The sequence below is a fragment of the Ascidiella aspersa genome, chromosome 2 (assembly GCF_963924565.1).
Source record: "Ascidiella aspersa chromosome 2, kaAscAspe10.2, whole genome shotgun sequence".
NCBI classification, from domain to species: Eukaryota; Metazoa; Chordata; class Ascidiacea; order Phlebobranchia; family Ascidiidae; genus Ascidiella; species Ascidiella aspersa.
The window spans coordinates 8,846,996-8,863,186 of NC_139448.1; the positions used below are offsets into that span (position 1 = coordinate 8,846,996).

General features: G+C 36.8%; 1 protein-coding gene across 1 annotated transcript; it reads right to left on the minus strand.

Moving 5' to 3' along the window:
• Positions 1-5,815: 5,815 nt before the first annotated feature.
• Positions 5,816-15,218, minus strand: LOC146163447 (spermine synthase-like). The gene is made up of 11 exons (XM_083382603.1): positions 14,595-15,218; positions 13,823-13,967; positions 11,237-11,324; positions 11,099-11,163; positions 10,193-10,368; positions 9,245-9,355; positions 8,463-8,605; positions 7,796-7,900; positions 7,229-7,327; positions 6,543-6,658; positions 5,816-5,977 (listed from the first exon to the last, which is right to left on the minus strand). Exons 1-11 carry the CDS (start codon positions 14,656-14,658, stop codon positions 5,944-5,946), a joined length of 1,146 nt encoding a protein of 381 aa, XP_083238729.1. The 5' UTR covers positions 14,659-15,218; the 3' UTR covers positions 5,816-5,943.
• Positions 15,219-16,191: the final 973 nt, after the last annotated feature.

Below are 16,191 nucleotides of genomic sequence, written 5' to 3' on the forward strand. Positions count from 1 at the left end.
AGCGATATACTTAACTATGGAAACACTGATTCTTTTTACGAGTTTAAACTATTTTTGTGCAGTTTTCCGGGAATAAAATTGACAAAAACTATCGAGTTGCGTAACACATAAAAAGCAAAGCTCCAAAAAGAATAAATGTAAAGTATATGGTAGATACTCTTTCACCAGAGTTGGACGATTTCGTCCCATAACTTGGAAAAAATTACGTAAACTTAAATATTGTATAAATTTCGTTTTTTCTACTAGTTAGAATATATTGTATAATTGTACTACTTGGAATATGTAACATTTCCCTTATTCGCTGGTGCGTTTCACCTGCTTTCGGCACCGAAATCTCAGTTATAGGATACAGCGATATTCCCAACTATAAAAAACGATTTTTTGTTTATACGATTACACTTTTTCTGCTGTTTTTTTGTTTTTTTTGCTGACAATCCTGTATACCGAACAAGCACATAACAGTAATCACACGCAAAGAAGGGCAAAACACACTTCGACGTATTTTTGCCGCTTTAGCCACAAACAAAAGTATCGCGATTAGCAACTGTATTGACAAAGCCACAAAACGTGTTGGATATACTGGAAAGACGTAACCAATGTAAGGATTGTGTAGAAATTTCAACTCTGTATCGTCACAACTTTCGGAGATATTGCCCAAAACCAATCCAGCGAGCCAACTTCGCCCAGGTGTTTAACGACAGGTCGCAATAAGAAAAAAGCCGGTTGTGTGACTAACACTCAATCGACGACAAAGTGCAAACTATAGCTTTATTCTTGTTTTTTCACTCGTTTTCTGCCAGCGTCTTACTGTAAAGCAGTACGCCTGCCGTTTATAGCCTGTCCTATCCAATCGAAAATGAACGTAACTATGACTAACACTCGATGAACTACAAAGTACAAACTGTAGCTTTATACTTCTTTTTTCTCTCGTTTTCTGTGAACGTCTCTCTGGAAAACAGTACGCTTGCCGTTTATACCCTGTCCAATCGAAAATGGACGTAACTATCATTCAGCAATGAGTATGCATAACAACTGCGGCCCCGGGCATCTTTCTTCTCCGCCGAGTTACCAATTCGAGCGACCTGACGACTTGGCATAGCCTTGTGAGCGCGAAATGAAAACGGAAAAAGCTCGTTCTAGCCAAACGCGACGACAGATTGCAGCCTTAACAGACAAGCCTCTCGCTGGTTGTCGAACCGTTTCGCCGCACTTGAACACACATCGTATAATACGAGATTGCCGGTGCCAATAAATGCCATGTTATAACTCAGGATGACGGAGCCATTTTTACTCGAACGTTAACTTTTTTATGAGGGCATTCAGACCGTCTGAGGAGGCCTAACTGCTTAAGGCATAGCAAAACTTTAAGCAGAGTTCATTTTATTGCGAAGTTTACTTACTGTGCTATTTGCAACTTTACTTGGAAGTTATTTTATTACGCCGAATTAAAATCTGAAGTCTTTATGCTCTGGCGTACCGTTAAATATATTAAAGTCACTGCCTTGAGCTACATCGCTAACAAATATTACCTTTATATTAACAAACATTACATTCCATATCATAAAACCTGAATTTCAAAGCAGCATAATTTTTTTTCTTTTTTTCATTTAAACTTAATCTAATTGCCTAAAGCTCTAAAACTTTTCAAGCCTTCCCCATCCTAGATCTAGACCTTTTTTAAGTGGAAAAACATTAAAAAATGGGTTAAAACTGACTCAGTTGGTCACCTTAACTGATTTTGCGAACGGCGAATGTTTCTTTTGAAACATTACTTTTCTGTTTTCCGTCAACATTTTTGGCAAATTTAAATTCAAGCTTTTCATACATTCATTATTTCTTGCAACAAAATGGTTTTTTAATCGACTTTCGCACAAAGGTGAAAACAAGACCGCTCTAGCTTAAACCAGCTGATTGGGCATTTTAATCCCTGTACGTTTTTCGTCTCCTGCCACGTCCTTTAATTTTCATTTCTCTTTCGGAGGTTTCCTAACGAACCTAAACTGGAAGCATATTTAACGAATGTGGGACTTGGCTGTCTTACCACCACCGCTCCGATACTAATGTCTCGTTTTAGCACCAGCACTCTAACGCCACTCGCCTTACTTCCCGGGAACCAGAGGCTCAATTCTCACGCTATCACTAAAATCAAGAAAAGACGAGCGCTGCACTACCAAGAAGAAATTTACGCGAACCGACGGCCAAGTCGTGGCTTTTTTTTGGCCAATTGTTTCGGCAGTTTCAACACTAAAACTCTAATTTTTTGCACACAATTTTCTGCAATGATTTCTGGCTATTTTTTCGATTTTCCAAATTAAGTGTGTCGATAAATGTGAAATGCGCCGTCTTAAATTAGCTTTCCATGGGTTAAACGGCCACTAAAGCACTAAATAAAGAGCCGGCCGACTATGTAACGGCCACGAAAGCTAGCCAAGTGAAGCGAGTCGCCCCAAAGCGGAAAACAAAAGCTTCCATTGTCGCGGTGGTCGGCGAGCGATGATCTTCTCGTTTCCCGCCGTCTGGTTTTCACGCATTTCGCCTCGACCCGCGACGTTCAACGTATACGCGAATACCGACGGCGCCGTTTATCGATTCACCTTGCTTCGTCGTGTAAACATTATATTTTACTGGTGTGGTGTGAAGTGAACCCGTTGACCATACAAAAACACAAAGTTCGCATTCCGATCCGATACCTAATGACGTCACTATTACGCACACACAAGCAAAATCACATAAAATTGAAACTTTCAAAATTATTTTGCTTGGTGTTTTGAACTCTAGTTACCTTCAGTTGCTATTCAAATATTTTTTATTAAAAAAATCACCCTTTTAGACAGAAATTACTGCGTTGGATCAAATCATTACCGAAATTTCTGTCTAAATTTAGTATCAGATCGGCACCCATACCACACCTAGCATAGCACATTTTTTTTTGTTATTTGGTCTTTTGTATTCGCCAAGTTTGAAGGCACAGGAAGAACTATCTAGAATAAAAAGTCGAAGATTGTTGATTACAAGCAAAATGCTTCCTATATTTTTTACACATACAATACACTTGGAAGCTCACTATTTTAAATGCAGGTACATCCGTCACATTGAACTGATAATTATATATAAGGCATATCCAAAATTGTCTAAACTATTGCACTCTAACCTTGTAAAAGTGTAAATTATCCTATAATTAATAGAGACAACGATTTTAAGATATCATGTTCAAGTGTTACAATTCTTCTCTCCAAGAAGGGCCTATTTAAGGCGATTAAGTTGTTAGTTTTTTTAGCTAGGATAGATTTACGTTATACTGTGGCTCGCGTGGTTTGATTTTGCGACACACCTGGTATGATATAATATTCATGCCAGATTGCGTGACCCGATAGACTCTTAAAGTAGCGTTTATATGGTAAATGTTTGCACATTATACAAAGTGGTAACGGTAACAGCGTTTTTATTGAACTGTTTTTTTATAGAAGACAAGTTTACCATGCGCCTCAAAATTACCCGGCGTCGTTTTTTTCCTGAAAAAACAAGCAAAAAACAGTTGAAAAATATATCTGGGCTTCGTACCTTTTAAATTGCGTAGTGCCTACAGATTCCGAAACTAATACATCATATTTGAATTGACAGCAGTAAAATACTGACCTTCTAACCTGCCAAACTCTTATCTGGTCGCGTGCTTTTAACGAAATTGTGAGATAAAGCAAATAAAATGCTAGTATACAGTCTCTATAACTGACATGCCTAATGCCTATACTAACTGACATGCCTAATGCCTATACTAAACACGAACCACAATCAATGTGTAATAGTGTACATAGATAAACGTTTTTTTGGTTTTCTTGAGTTTTTTGCAAGCAATTAACAACATTGTCGTTTCTGGTAACTGTATTATAATTTTTGCGACAAATTTCTAAGACACATTCAGGAGTGTTTACTACAGCAGTTTCAACTTTTTAAAATACAAAAAAAATGTTCTCTGTTTATAGTTTGCGTCCCATTTAATAGCAAAGCAATTCACGCAATGCTTATTCGATCTAACTTAAAAATCACCTCGGTTGCTCTTGTGGAATTTAATTATAGGCACTCATCGTGGGACGCAACACTGGAGACGAGGAATTTATTCCAGGTGGGCTGGAATTTATGAAAAAGGAATGTAACTTAAATAAATGCAACTAACACGCTTTCGCCTGTCAATCTCATGTTGTTGTTTGCATTTCTTTGGTGCAAAATGTTTTTGCTATTGTGTCGTAAGGCTCTATTCCTAAAGTCGTAATTTTTGGTTTTATGGCTATAGCGCCGTGTTTTGGAAGGTCTCAAAACTAATTTTAAATTTAGTATTTTGTGTTTCTGGAAAACTACCGAAATTGGAAAAAGATTGCAAGCAGAAAATATTTTTTTATTTACCCAAAAAATGGTTCGCGTTTGGCGAAGTAGTTGCGCCCTCCAGCGGTGACAACTATTTGTATGTTATAATACATTTTTTGCCGTTGCTCTGTGATGATAAAATATCTAATTGCTCGGCAAAAAATCAAGCACAGAATCTCCCCGAAAACACGCTACGGGAAAGCAGTAAAATGCAATGTGCCAACTGAGCTATTATATATTTTCGGGGACTCACAATAAGACCTAAAAGAGCAACAATATCTAAAGCAGAAAAATCTATAAACAATACTATTAAGATCAACTACATAATAAAGCCAAATACGCAATAATCCAGTACTGAATAATGTCGAAATCGTCTCAATAAGACATTCTGTAAATCTGCCTGAATACGTCCTAAATTCATCCAAAAAAGGCCAAAATGGGCAAAAAGCGCCTGAAACTGTAGGTAGAGGGTGGGACAATCGGGGGCCGTCGGTCTGGCATCGGCCGTTTTGGTGACCACGTTTGGACGCCCCAGTTTGACCGGCGCCGCTGTTTTGGCACCGGATTTTTGGTCGTGCTTGGGGTTATCCGTGGGTATTGGGTGGGATTTGAAAATAGGTTAGTGTTGATATTGTTAGGGGAGTTAGTGATGTACTTAGGGGTGGGGTTTTTAGGCCTATTTCTGACCATTTAGGACTTATTGCGATTTAAACCGTACTACGAACAATAGGTATTAGTTCTATTTCCGTCTTATTCCGAAGTGTGTTTTATTCCGACGTTGATGCATTGTTTATCTCGGTCTTATGGCTGGAGTCCATATTTTCTTGATGATGTTCCTTTTGATGGCTTTTGCGATGTTTTTTGGAGGAGAAATTGCCTAAAAGCCCCCATTTAGGCAAAAAGCTTAGGTAAAGTGGCTCCGTATCTCTGTGCAGTTTTTAAAAATCAATTTAAGGACGTTTGTCATTAAAAATAATAACGAAGTTTAATCTTAACACATTTTGCATTATATTAACGTTTAGGGCAATTTTGCTATATCTTGTTTTTATGTAGCCCTGTTGATTAATAATAAGTTCTGTCGTAACTAAAAACAAACATTTTTTTATTTTTAAATGAATCTATTGAAATCCTTTACAAATTAAAAATGCCTTGTTTTTATAATTTTCGGCAATTACGACATCCAACAGTTTCATCTTGTAATAAACCCTAATGTTATAACGAACTAAACATAATAATTAACTTTACCCCTGCCTTACTTTGTTATCGAATGCAAAATGTGCGAATTCAACTTATTGACAATTGGATCGCTATTTTTCTATAGATTCTAGTTTTTGGTTTTACACTTGACAATAAGTCCACAAATAATTTGACGGGTGATCTATTGGAACGCTATTTATTTATTATGCTTTTGGCTTTCACAACTTAATTGTTTGTGCAATATTTTAATCTGTATACGGTGAAGTTTATTGGGCATTCGAAAAAAGAACGAATCGTAAATCTGCATATACTTGTATAATATATAGTTAAAATCTTCATTTCAACTTTGCGTATGACAAAACAAACACATACATCTGCTGTAGCTTCTCATTTCTCTGTTTTCATGTGACAGAAAGTCCACCTGCAAACAATCATACTTTTGTGTTCTATGGAGTCCAGTCTCGTTTTTTTACTCTTGTTTTTGAAATATTTAGGCAACGGTTATTTTGAAATTGCCAAGTCTTTTAAAAAACTTTTAATTATTTAATAGTTAATTAATCTCTGGACTAGGAATGTCGAATACCTAGCATTTTATTGTAATACACGATATGTTGGACTACAAGTATTGCGATCCGATCCAATACCTAATGACGTCATTACTACTGACAGACAAGCAAAACTGGATGAAATTGAAACATTTAAAGCGGTTTTCCACGCTTTAAGGGGCATCCTTTGCCTTGGTGTTAAGAAGGCTTAGTTACCTTTTAGTTGTTGTTCAAATATTTAAAAAAATCACTTTTTAGATAGAAATTACTGCGTTGGCTGGCAGATCATGTCCGAAAATCCACCGGATCGGAATTGATACAAATTTTATATAGCACCCTAGTATCGGACGAATACCGATACACAACGTGGTTATCGGACATCACTACTCTTGACATATAATCACCGTAATAAAAACAATATAGGTCATTTTTCACTCTTACTTTTCGCTGAAAGACGGGACGAAAGCATCAAAAAGCTCGTAGACAATCGTTTGATCGAGCTGCTGTAAATTTGACTCGAACTGTCGGATACCGTTACGGTCGGTTGATGCCGTTACCTTGAAAACAATAGTACAATGCTTTAACTTGAACAGACACTGTGAGGAATTTAGTTAAAATTTAAGGACCACTAACAATCCACTTACAAAAAACATCTTGGCTATAAAGTGCTATGTTTTGCGTCAATAATCACTGTGTTGAACGACACATCTGACGTAAACTTGTTGGAGTATAAATTTAACTAAGATAAATTTTAAACTTTTAACTAGAAGTCACTTTGCACTCACTCAATAGAGATTGATCACAGCCAATAAGGCATCGTTGGTTAATTGTTGATACACCGACATAAACAACTGTGCATGTATAGCCCACTGAACTTCGACATAAAATTACATATGGGGAACAAATTCGACGTAAAATCACACACGTTGACATGTAATAACATATAGGGAACTCTACCAATTGGGTTAGGTTTATATTTTGCTAGAGCCTAAATCAAAGACGAACACTAAATTTGAGGCGAATTGTGCTTTAAATCATGTGTGCATATATTGCATGTTTTAACCGTGATCCATGAAAAAACAAATGATCTGGTTGAAGTTTTAAAACTTATTAACAATGCTACTTACATGAGTGAAAATTTGTCCGCTCTCGTTTAGCAATTTTAGACTTGAATTGAAAAGTTGACGGAAGAACATCCACGGTTCTGACATGCATTCCTGTTCATCCTGTAATATGAAATTACATAATGTTTGGCTTTAAAAAAAAATTACATAATGTTTGGCTTTAAAAAATGTTTTTTATATCGCGCTCACACTACTTTTATTCTCACAAACTCTAAAGTCATTGGTTCTTAAACTGGCGGCCGTAAGGTTTAAGGTGTACTTTCACAATCATTTAAGTTTATTACCTCATGATTCATATTAATTCCTCACTAATTTGTACAGCAGACTAATTTATCCTTGAGTGTTTTTTTGCTAATTTTCTTTTATGTTAATTTTTTTTCTCGCAAAAATATTTTTTTCAAATATTTCAATTAGACAAAGGGGTAAAAAAACTAAGAAATATTGATCTAATTAGACAAGAGTAGTCTTGCCATGCTTCAAAACGCAGTCTTGCCATGCTTCAAATTCGGAAATGTTGGAATATTTAGAATTAAGCTTTTTTCGCAAATTGATCGTCACACCTTTGCTCACCTCTTTAACGATTGGAACGTCGGTGATGTCACTGATGATGTAATCGAATTTTCTTCCTTCTTTCTCGTATTGTCGCATGTATTCAATGCAATCACCCACGAGAATCTGTCAGTCAATGTCCATTTTGACGATGCAACAAAATTACAACTCAACTTATTGACCAATAAGGTTATTATTTACGTTATTGTAAAATCGAAATAAAAAAAGGTTCAAGCGGCAATTTTTGCACGTAAGCTATTGGATTTATGTTGGGATGTTGTAGTCTTAAAATAAAATTTTGTCTAGCTTGGCCAGTATTTTTAAACCTTGTTTTGCGAAGAATTACAAAGCACAAGTATTACAGCCAAGCTTTGGCCGCCCAATTATGTTTACTTATGTAAACATAGTTGTTAAGAAACTTTTTGTGAGTGAAGAAAACATAAGGAATTAGCATATATAAGTTCGAATGTGGTTATACTAGCCATGTCTTCGTAATGCTTCCGCAATATCTTAAGCATGACATAAATCTTAGTAAGAACCAATCTTAAAAAAATAATCATACAAAAATTCTACAGTTTGCGCTCCACTCAAACTAAACGACGACCCAAGTTGGGGTTAAGAAACACTTGCTATACCTAAGAGATAAAAACATGCCGGTTAGCCTTCAATAAGATATCTTGGTTCAAACCTGGTAGTTATCTCCCTCGTATTTATCGAGCGAATCCTCGCAGCACCCCCTCAAGTATTTGCTGCAAGCTTTCATCACAACTTCGTCGATCTCGATCATTGTGATCATCTCTGGATTCAGCTTACGCAGCTCGTTTAGGGCGCCTGCGAACATAAATTAATTCTATATTTTACCTGTGAAAATCCTTAAATGAAGACTAACATGAATTTCACGAAGAGAATGTGAAACATTACATTTGTAACAACAGTTAAAAAGTTTTTCAAGCATTTTACAAATACCCTATGGCCTATACTATATATTCAAAATGAGTTTTTACTGAAAAAGCTGTGAAAGGGTAAGGAAAAACACATTTAGGAAAAAAAATGATCACAGAATTTAAGCTTTTCTACGAAAACCTTGTCATGCTTTCAAACATAAATTTTAAAGCAGTTCGTTAGCAAGTCCACATCAATCATTTTTATCGGGTGAAATCGAAGTCCGTGATTTTCTTCGCAATATTATATAGCAATCTAGTGAATATCAAAAAAAAAAATTACTACGAAATCTTCAAATTGACAACACCACCAGGTAAAAAACGCTTTGGATAATGCAGTATTCGGCCAAATTTATTTTAACTTCCTTTGGCCGTTAATAGTAGAAGGCGCAAGACTATTCCTCTGTAAATTTTAAACTGTATGAGGACTAATGTCCTAAGACTTAACAGGCCGCCTTTTTAGGTGAAAAAAAACATTTAGTTTGTTTTGACGACTTGCTTTATTTCATCTTGGTTAAAATATACGCACCTCCGTCACCGCCACCTAGAATGAGCACTTTCTTGCCTTCGTAGTTGATGGATTCTGGCTTGTCGAGTCCACACAAAGATGACGTGTAGATATAATCGGCTTCTGACAAATCTGAAATGAAACAAATGTAAATATTATTCTATTTTAATTCTACAAACCCAAAAATGTCAAATAGTTCGAAGCTTTGTGCTATACTCGAGTATCACGGCACCTCGTAAAATGATAGCAACTTTATTACCCGGACAACAATGTTATAAAAGAAAAAGTACGAAAGCATTTATCGTTGTCTTGCCACGTTTAAGCGCTTTAATTGCGACAACCACGTGGTTTTTAAGCGAGATCCTATCATTAGTGCCATTTCATTGCTGCTTTGTTTTTTGCTAGGGTTTTCCTTAGACCCCTCCTGAAAGCCACAGAGCATTCTTCGGGTGCCACCAGCAAGTAATATTTTACTTGGCCAGTCCATATAAATTCTATCGTTTTTTAGTATGACTTCAGATAACTCCTTTCACGTTATTTGACTATTTACTTTAACGTGGAATGAGACACAAAATGTTGAGGGCCCATGGAAGTAAGGCAGTACTTGTCAAAGTTTGAGAACCACTGTTGTAGGTTATATTTAAAACATTCACAATGATATGTACATATGTTTGTGCACATGATATCCGATGCGAGAATTCTTTTTATATTTTAATTTCTACTCCGAAAACCTTTTCAATTAGCTTCTTGAAGTTTGTGTTTGTTTTATTTACTTTTCTATTTTCTACTTTAGAAAAAGATATGCAAATATATCCAGACTAAAAAACCCATACAGGGTTTAATTTTTTACTGTATTATGTCAAGGATGTTTGGTGTGGTTCAAATATTTTCTGCTAAAGTTGTGTGTTTCGGGCAGTCTATTGGACGCATTAACTGTTTACTAGGCTGGTTGGAACTTAATTTACCTACTTTCAACCCAATCAAGTAACAGTATGTTGCCCAATTTCCTTGATTTGGCAATGGCGACCCGTTGAAAATTGCTCTGCTCGTTTACGACTACATCGGTCATATCTATTTCACTTATTCTTCCATCTCCTAATGTCAAGTATCTCCAGACTCCAGCTTCTCGTATTAGTGGCACTGTTCTGGAATAACAAAAACAGTATTTCGTGATTTGGTACATGAGAGAAGTCCGATCGGAGCGGAGACAAAATAATAGAATGTTGTGCTATCGGTTCTTATTCGGTACCCAATTAAATTGCGCTTTTTATCCAATATTTGCGATACGCCTACCCAATTAAATTTCTCAATTAAGCAATGATTGACGATGGTACGTTTTCTACCCAAAAGGAAATGGCCTCCGTCAGTTGCAGGTAACTTGACTTTTTACCGTTTGAAAGTAAATTTTGACTTATCAGCGCATTATCACGCACATTTTGCACCCGTTTGGTTGGCTTATTACAATAGTGCCGCTCTAGGTATGGGATCGAAGTCGTCCACTTTTTTAATCAACTGTGAGGCTGGAGAGTAACCAAAGTGTTGTGAAATAAAGTATAATGATCAATAAATTTAGGCCTATAGCAATCTTTGTAAACGGTCGTATTTGCCTAATTCTAAATAGGGTAAGCAGGTATTCGGGTGGCATTATATAACGACAGATTGTATTGAATTTTCGACATGCTTTCGCACAACCGTGCTTAATCAGCTCAATGGGGACTTTGAATTTATGTCACACTAAGCCTCATAGCACTTTTTCACACCCAGTTCACTTTGAACCCTGCCAGTCACACACGTCTTTGCTAGCACGTGCCTGTGGATTGGATGTTTCCTAAAAAGGTTTTTGATAACATGAAAAACGACAATTAACATACTTACCGATGTACTGTAAACTCGTCTTTAAAGGCTTCCTCCAGTTTTTTATAAAGCACATTGGATGTTTCCTAAAAAGGCAGCCTATCATTTATTAAACAATATAATTCGACACAGACTATATCTATCTTGTTTGGAACTCACCTCGTTATACTTCTTTCTTTCTTTACCCTGGATTTGTTCTGTTAAGTCTAACGTCATGATCTTTTCACTGCATGTCAGTTGAACTGTCCTGGTTTTATGTTAAAAATATAAAGAACACTTTGTAATAAGAGTATACTCGCACTTTTTTACGGGAACACACATTCAGACCTACAAATCAACAATATCTAAAGCAAAATAATTTGTAATGCTATAGTATTACGTATTACGACAAAAGACATATAGCAAAATACGCAAATACGCAAATATCCACGACGGAATAAGATCTAAAATACGACGGAATAAGATCTAAAATACGACGGAATAAGATCTAAAATACCGCGGAATAAGATCTAAAATACCGCGGAATAAGATAAGCGTCCAAGCCTACATTTGACAAACCACGTCCTAACTTAATCGGACAAAGCCAAAAATGGCTAAAATAACGTGCAGCACTGTGGGTAGAGGGCTTTCCACAATTGGGGCGACTGGCCAGGCATCGGACGCTTTTTCGACGTTTTGGTGCCTTAGTTAAAACGGTATATTTTGGCACTGGATTGTTTAACTCTGCTGCGGATTTGTGGCATAAGAAATTGGATTAGACCTAATTTTGTTAAGTGAGTTAGTGATGATGTTAAGGGTTGGGTTAGATAAAAGGTTGTATTGGCGATATTCTGGCTATTAGGCGATTTAGACGTTATTACGACCATTGGGTAGTAACTTATTATAGTTTTATTCCGACGTTGATGTTGTTCTAGCTCGGTCTTATGGCTGGATGCCTTCTATACCATATCGTGTTCACTATATAAGTGACGCTTAACTTGTTTTAAATGGAAAATTCTCAGAGGGTCAAACGGCTTAAGCAGATCTATTTGAGTGGCAAATTCGATTTAAATTATATTTGATAAACATAGCTGAAGTGTTATGGGGTTTGCAACCATTCATGTAATAAGTGCGCGGTCTGTTATGCCAATCAAAGAACCCAATGATCGTTTTATATTTTTTTTACACATCGCTGCGCTGATGTACCATTGGAAATCCTTAATTCCAATCAGAAAATATTTCGAAGTTATTTATTCCGCTTTGCAAAACTAGATTTGTCGTGTTAACGTTTGCACCAGCAAGTTACTTGTTAAATACACCGACTACTAGCGCCGGTTAATGTAATCCCAAAGACACAAATGCCATCGACGCGTCGTACATACAATAAGCCGGTAACACAAGAGTTGCCCCTTTGTGAATGGGAAAGTGCCTGTTTATTTGTAACGCGGCCTTTTCTAAATCTTTCACTGACGTCCTGGTTTAAGTGAAGCATGCTACAAATGGATTCCGCAAACTAACAGTCCCGTATCGTTTAACCGGTTAATATTTATCGGTTTCAAGTGCGATGCGTCTAAGCCTACATTCGTTAAACCACGTAAAGTATGGAGCGACGCTATCTACATGTTTGTTTCATATAATGTTAATCAAAAGCTGTATCTAACTCTGCCATAAAACCAAACGTTGCTATTCTAACCCCAGAAGGCCGCGGCCATCAAAAAGCTCACTTAGCATCACCAACGCTGGGTATTTGCCTAATGTTGGTTCATTGAAAACCTAAAAAGCTTTTAAAATAGTGTGTTGAATGTACAGTATGGTTCACAGCAAAATTTCAGTTGTCAAAGAGTAGTTATGTAAAAACCTGAGGCATTTTTTTAATATTGTTGCTCTATAATACCCACAGTTTTTCTAAATGCGTGACTCGTGGATGTTAATTTGATATTTAGCCTGAATGTATTGAAAATAATAAAGTATTGTGAATTGTGAGGATGCAAAGAGATTTTCCCACCACGGAAACGACAGCCATGGCCAAAGGGCAAAGGCCAATAAACATAGAATTTTTGAGTTCTCGAGTTTTAGCGGAACTAAACAAAGCCCAAACTTAACAAATCGATAAAAGACTAAAGCCGGTGTTTGTATATATAGGACTGATCAAACAACTTGGATTTTATTTTCTGACTTGTTTTTATGGACCCCCCAAACACGAAATTCCATTCATGTGAACTTAAAATAAAGGAAATTAATAAAAAAAACAGCCAAGTGCCGTTATTTTCCCACACCAGTCTTGGAAATGACGTTGGTCCCACCTATTGTATTCAACCCGGCCGCGTGATCTAATATGTTTGAAACTGGAGAACTAAGCGATTTCCCACAAGACTAGCACTGTTTTATTCGTAGCACTGTCTAGACGAGTTTACAAATGTGCTTCTATTCCAGCGGTTCTTACTGGGGTCCATGGACTAATGTTAGGAGTCCATGAAAGCCAGGTTGAAATATTAGTGTATATTAGATAAGTAATCAATTTTTCTTTTAAAAGAGTTTAATAAAAAAAAACACGTTTAAGCACTGAATGTATTTAGGCTCCGTTTCACTTTCACATTTTTTGGACCGAAATCTGAAGTCTATTTTTATTGTGACGTCAATTCAAGACGATTTTTTTTTAAATGATTTACCCACAGTGGTCCACACAAAGCCAAACAAAATAGGGTTCCGCTGGAAAAAAAGTTTAGGAATCCCTGTTCTATTCGATTTCTGCAATTCTACACTCACAGCAATCGTTTTGGGAATCCAAAGTAAGATATAACAGTCGAGAAGCCTTCCGAATCTTCCGCTGGCACCTCGTTGGTAAAGTGGCATTGAAAGCCCTCATCCAGAACCAGTCGCTTTACCTTTTCAGAATCTTCTTTCCAGATGTCTGAAACGCAATGAGCTATTGTTTAAGCTGACGCTACACACAGAACTGTGCTTAGATTTAAAAGGTAACATTTCATTTGCGCGCAAAAGTATAGTGGCGTGATAAGCAATGGTTTATTCCCAAACCAAAGGTCCTTGATACCTCCCCAACAACATTATTGTTTGCGGCAAACAGAAACTGACTAATAACCCTAATCAAACATGTTTAATCCTTTTCCTATTGCATTAACGTTTCCAGTCATTTGTGCCGTTTATTAATCGTCATTTCGAATTGAAGGAAGGCGCACCAATCCAGTTATCTTAACAAGTCCTTTTTAAATAACTGAAGTCTCAGTGACGCTTTTTGGAAAATAAATCCTAGGCCAAGTCATCAGTTGCCCCAGTTAGGTACCAGTCAATTCATTTTTAGTGCAATTTATTAGTAGAGTCAACTACCAGTCAAGTTATGAATTTAAAATTAAACGTTACACTATTAAAATTTGTAAACTCGTCTGACTATAAGCAGAAACTCAAATAAAAAGGCAACAAATAACAGGCTAATTGTTTTACGCGCAAAAATCAGACAAACAGCCCAATAAGTTTTTGTTACTTTCTTTGCTTTAACTATATGAGCATACATTCCACTTACCTGCTCTTTTTTGGTTAGGCAAACGTGGAACGGTCTGGAAATGAGTGGAGAAAATTGTGCACATTTTATTACAGATAAACCTGCAACCCTGCTTACGCTTAACGAAACAAAACAAAGTAAATCACTGTGCTGTCGAATTTACAACTGTCTATAATTAGTCACTACTTTATATGCGGTTTCGTTAGTTCAATAAGAACTGATGCTCACCAAACGCCACCAACTCTGTCTGCTCGTGCCGCCGCAAACTGAAGGAAATTAAAAACTTAACTGTAACTGATATGTTAACAGGCCAAACTAAATAGAAGATGCTACTCTGCGACTGTCAGGCTCAATAATTATCCCCGTTTAACCGACACAAGCTGTTTTTTCTGTCTTAACTACGTTTTGCACCAAACATGAAATTTATACTATTTCCTCTGCCGCGTACAGTATAAGATCTTAGGTCCAGCCTCGTAGCACAGCTATACGTTAAAGGTGAAAGGTTGGTCTGTTAGAATCTGTTGTTAACTCTTTATTTTAACATTAACCTCAAAACAATTAAAGTCACTTGATGCTTATAGTCACCAACTCCAACGCACTGTTAAGCATTTATTCGTTGACACACTTTGACTATCCTGGCCTATTTTCATATCATCCTTCGCAAAACACACACACAGTACATATTCCTCACTGACAACCTATATACACTTGATATCCTACGCTGTGGGGCACTAACCTTAAATCATTCCCTTCTGCTGCGTGCAGTAGAAGATCTAAAAGGCTCAACTTGGTGGCACAGCTGTACATTGATGGTGAAAGGTTGGTCTGTTGAAAGAGACTAACGCCACAAACTTTTATCTGTTGTTAATTCTCTATTTTAACATTAACCTCAAAACAACTAAAATCACTCGATTGCTGCTAGCTGCAACCTAAATGCCCTTTGAAGCATTTGTTCGCTGACGCACTTTGACTATCTCGGCCTATTTTTTATTTCATCCTTTTCCAAACACACATACAGTTAACAATTTCCTCACCTGCAACCTGTATGCACTTGTTATCCTACGCTTTGGGGCACTAATCCTTAAGTCATTCCCTTCTGCTGCGTACAGTAGAAGATCTAAAAGGCTTAACCTCGTGGCACAGCTGTACATTTATGGTGAAAGGTTGTTCTGTTGAAAGGGACTAACTCCACAAACTTTTATCGTTTGTTAATTCTCTATTTTAACATTAACCTCAAAACAACTAAAGTCACTCGATTGCTACTATAGCTGCAACCTAAATGCCCTTTGAAGCATTTGTTCGCTGACGCACTTTGACTATCTCGGCCTATTTTTTATTTCATCCTTTTCCAAACACACATACAGTTAACAATTTCCTCACCGGTAACCTGTATGCACTTGTTATCCTACGCTTTGGGGCACTAATCCTTAAGTCATTCCCTTCTGCTGCGTACAGTAGAAGATCTAAAAGGCTTAACCTCGTGGCACATCTGTACATTGATGGTGAAAGGTTGGTCTGTTGAAAGAGACTAACGCCACAAACTTTTATCTGTTGTTAATTCTCTATTTTAACATTAACCTCAAAACAACTAAAATCACTCGATTGCTACTAGCTGCAA

Coding starts and splice junctions, on each gene's coding strand:
- LOC146163447 (XM_083382603.1), bottom strand. CDS start 14,658: ATGTGCACAATTTTCTCCACTCATTTCCAGACCGTTCCACGTTTGCCT. Junction 11,164..11,236: donor AAAGAAAGAAGTATAACGAG/GTGAGTTCCAAA, acceptor CTGCCTTTTTAG/GAAACATCCAATGTGCTTTA. Junction 6,659..7,228: donor GCGGACAAATTTTCACTCAT/GTAAGTAGCATT, acceptor ATTGTTTTCAAG/GTAACGGCATCAACCGACCG.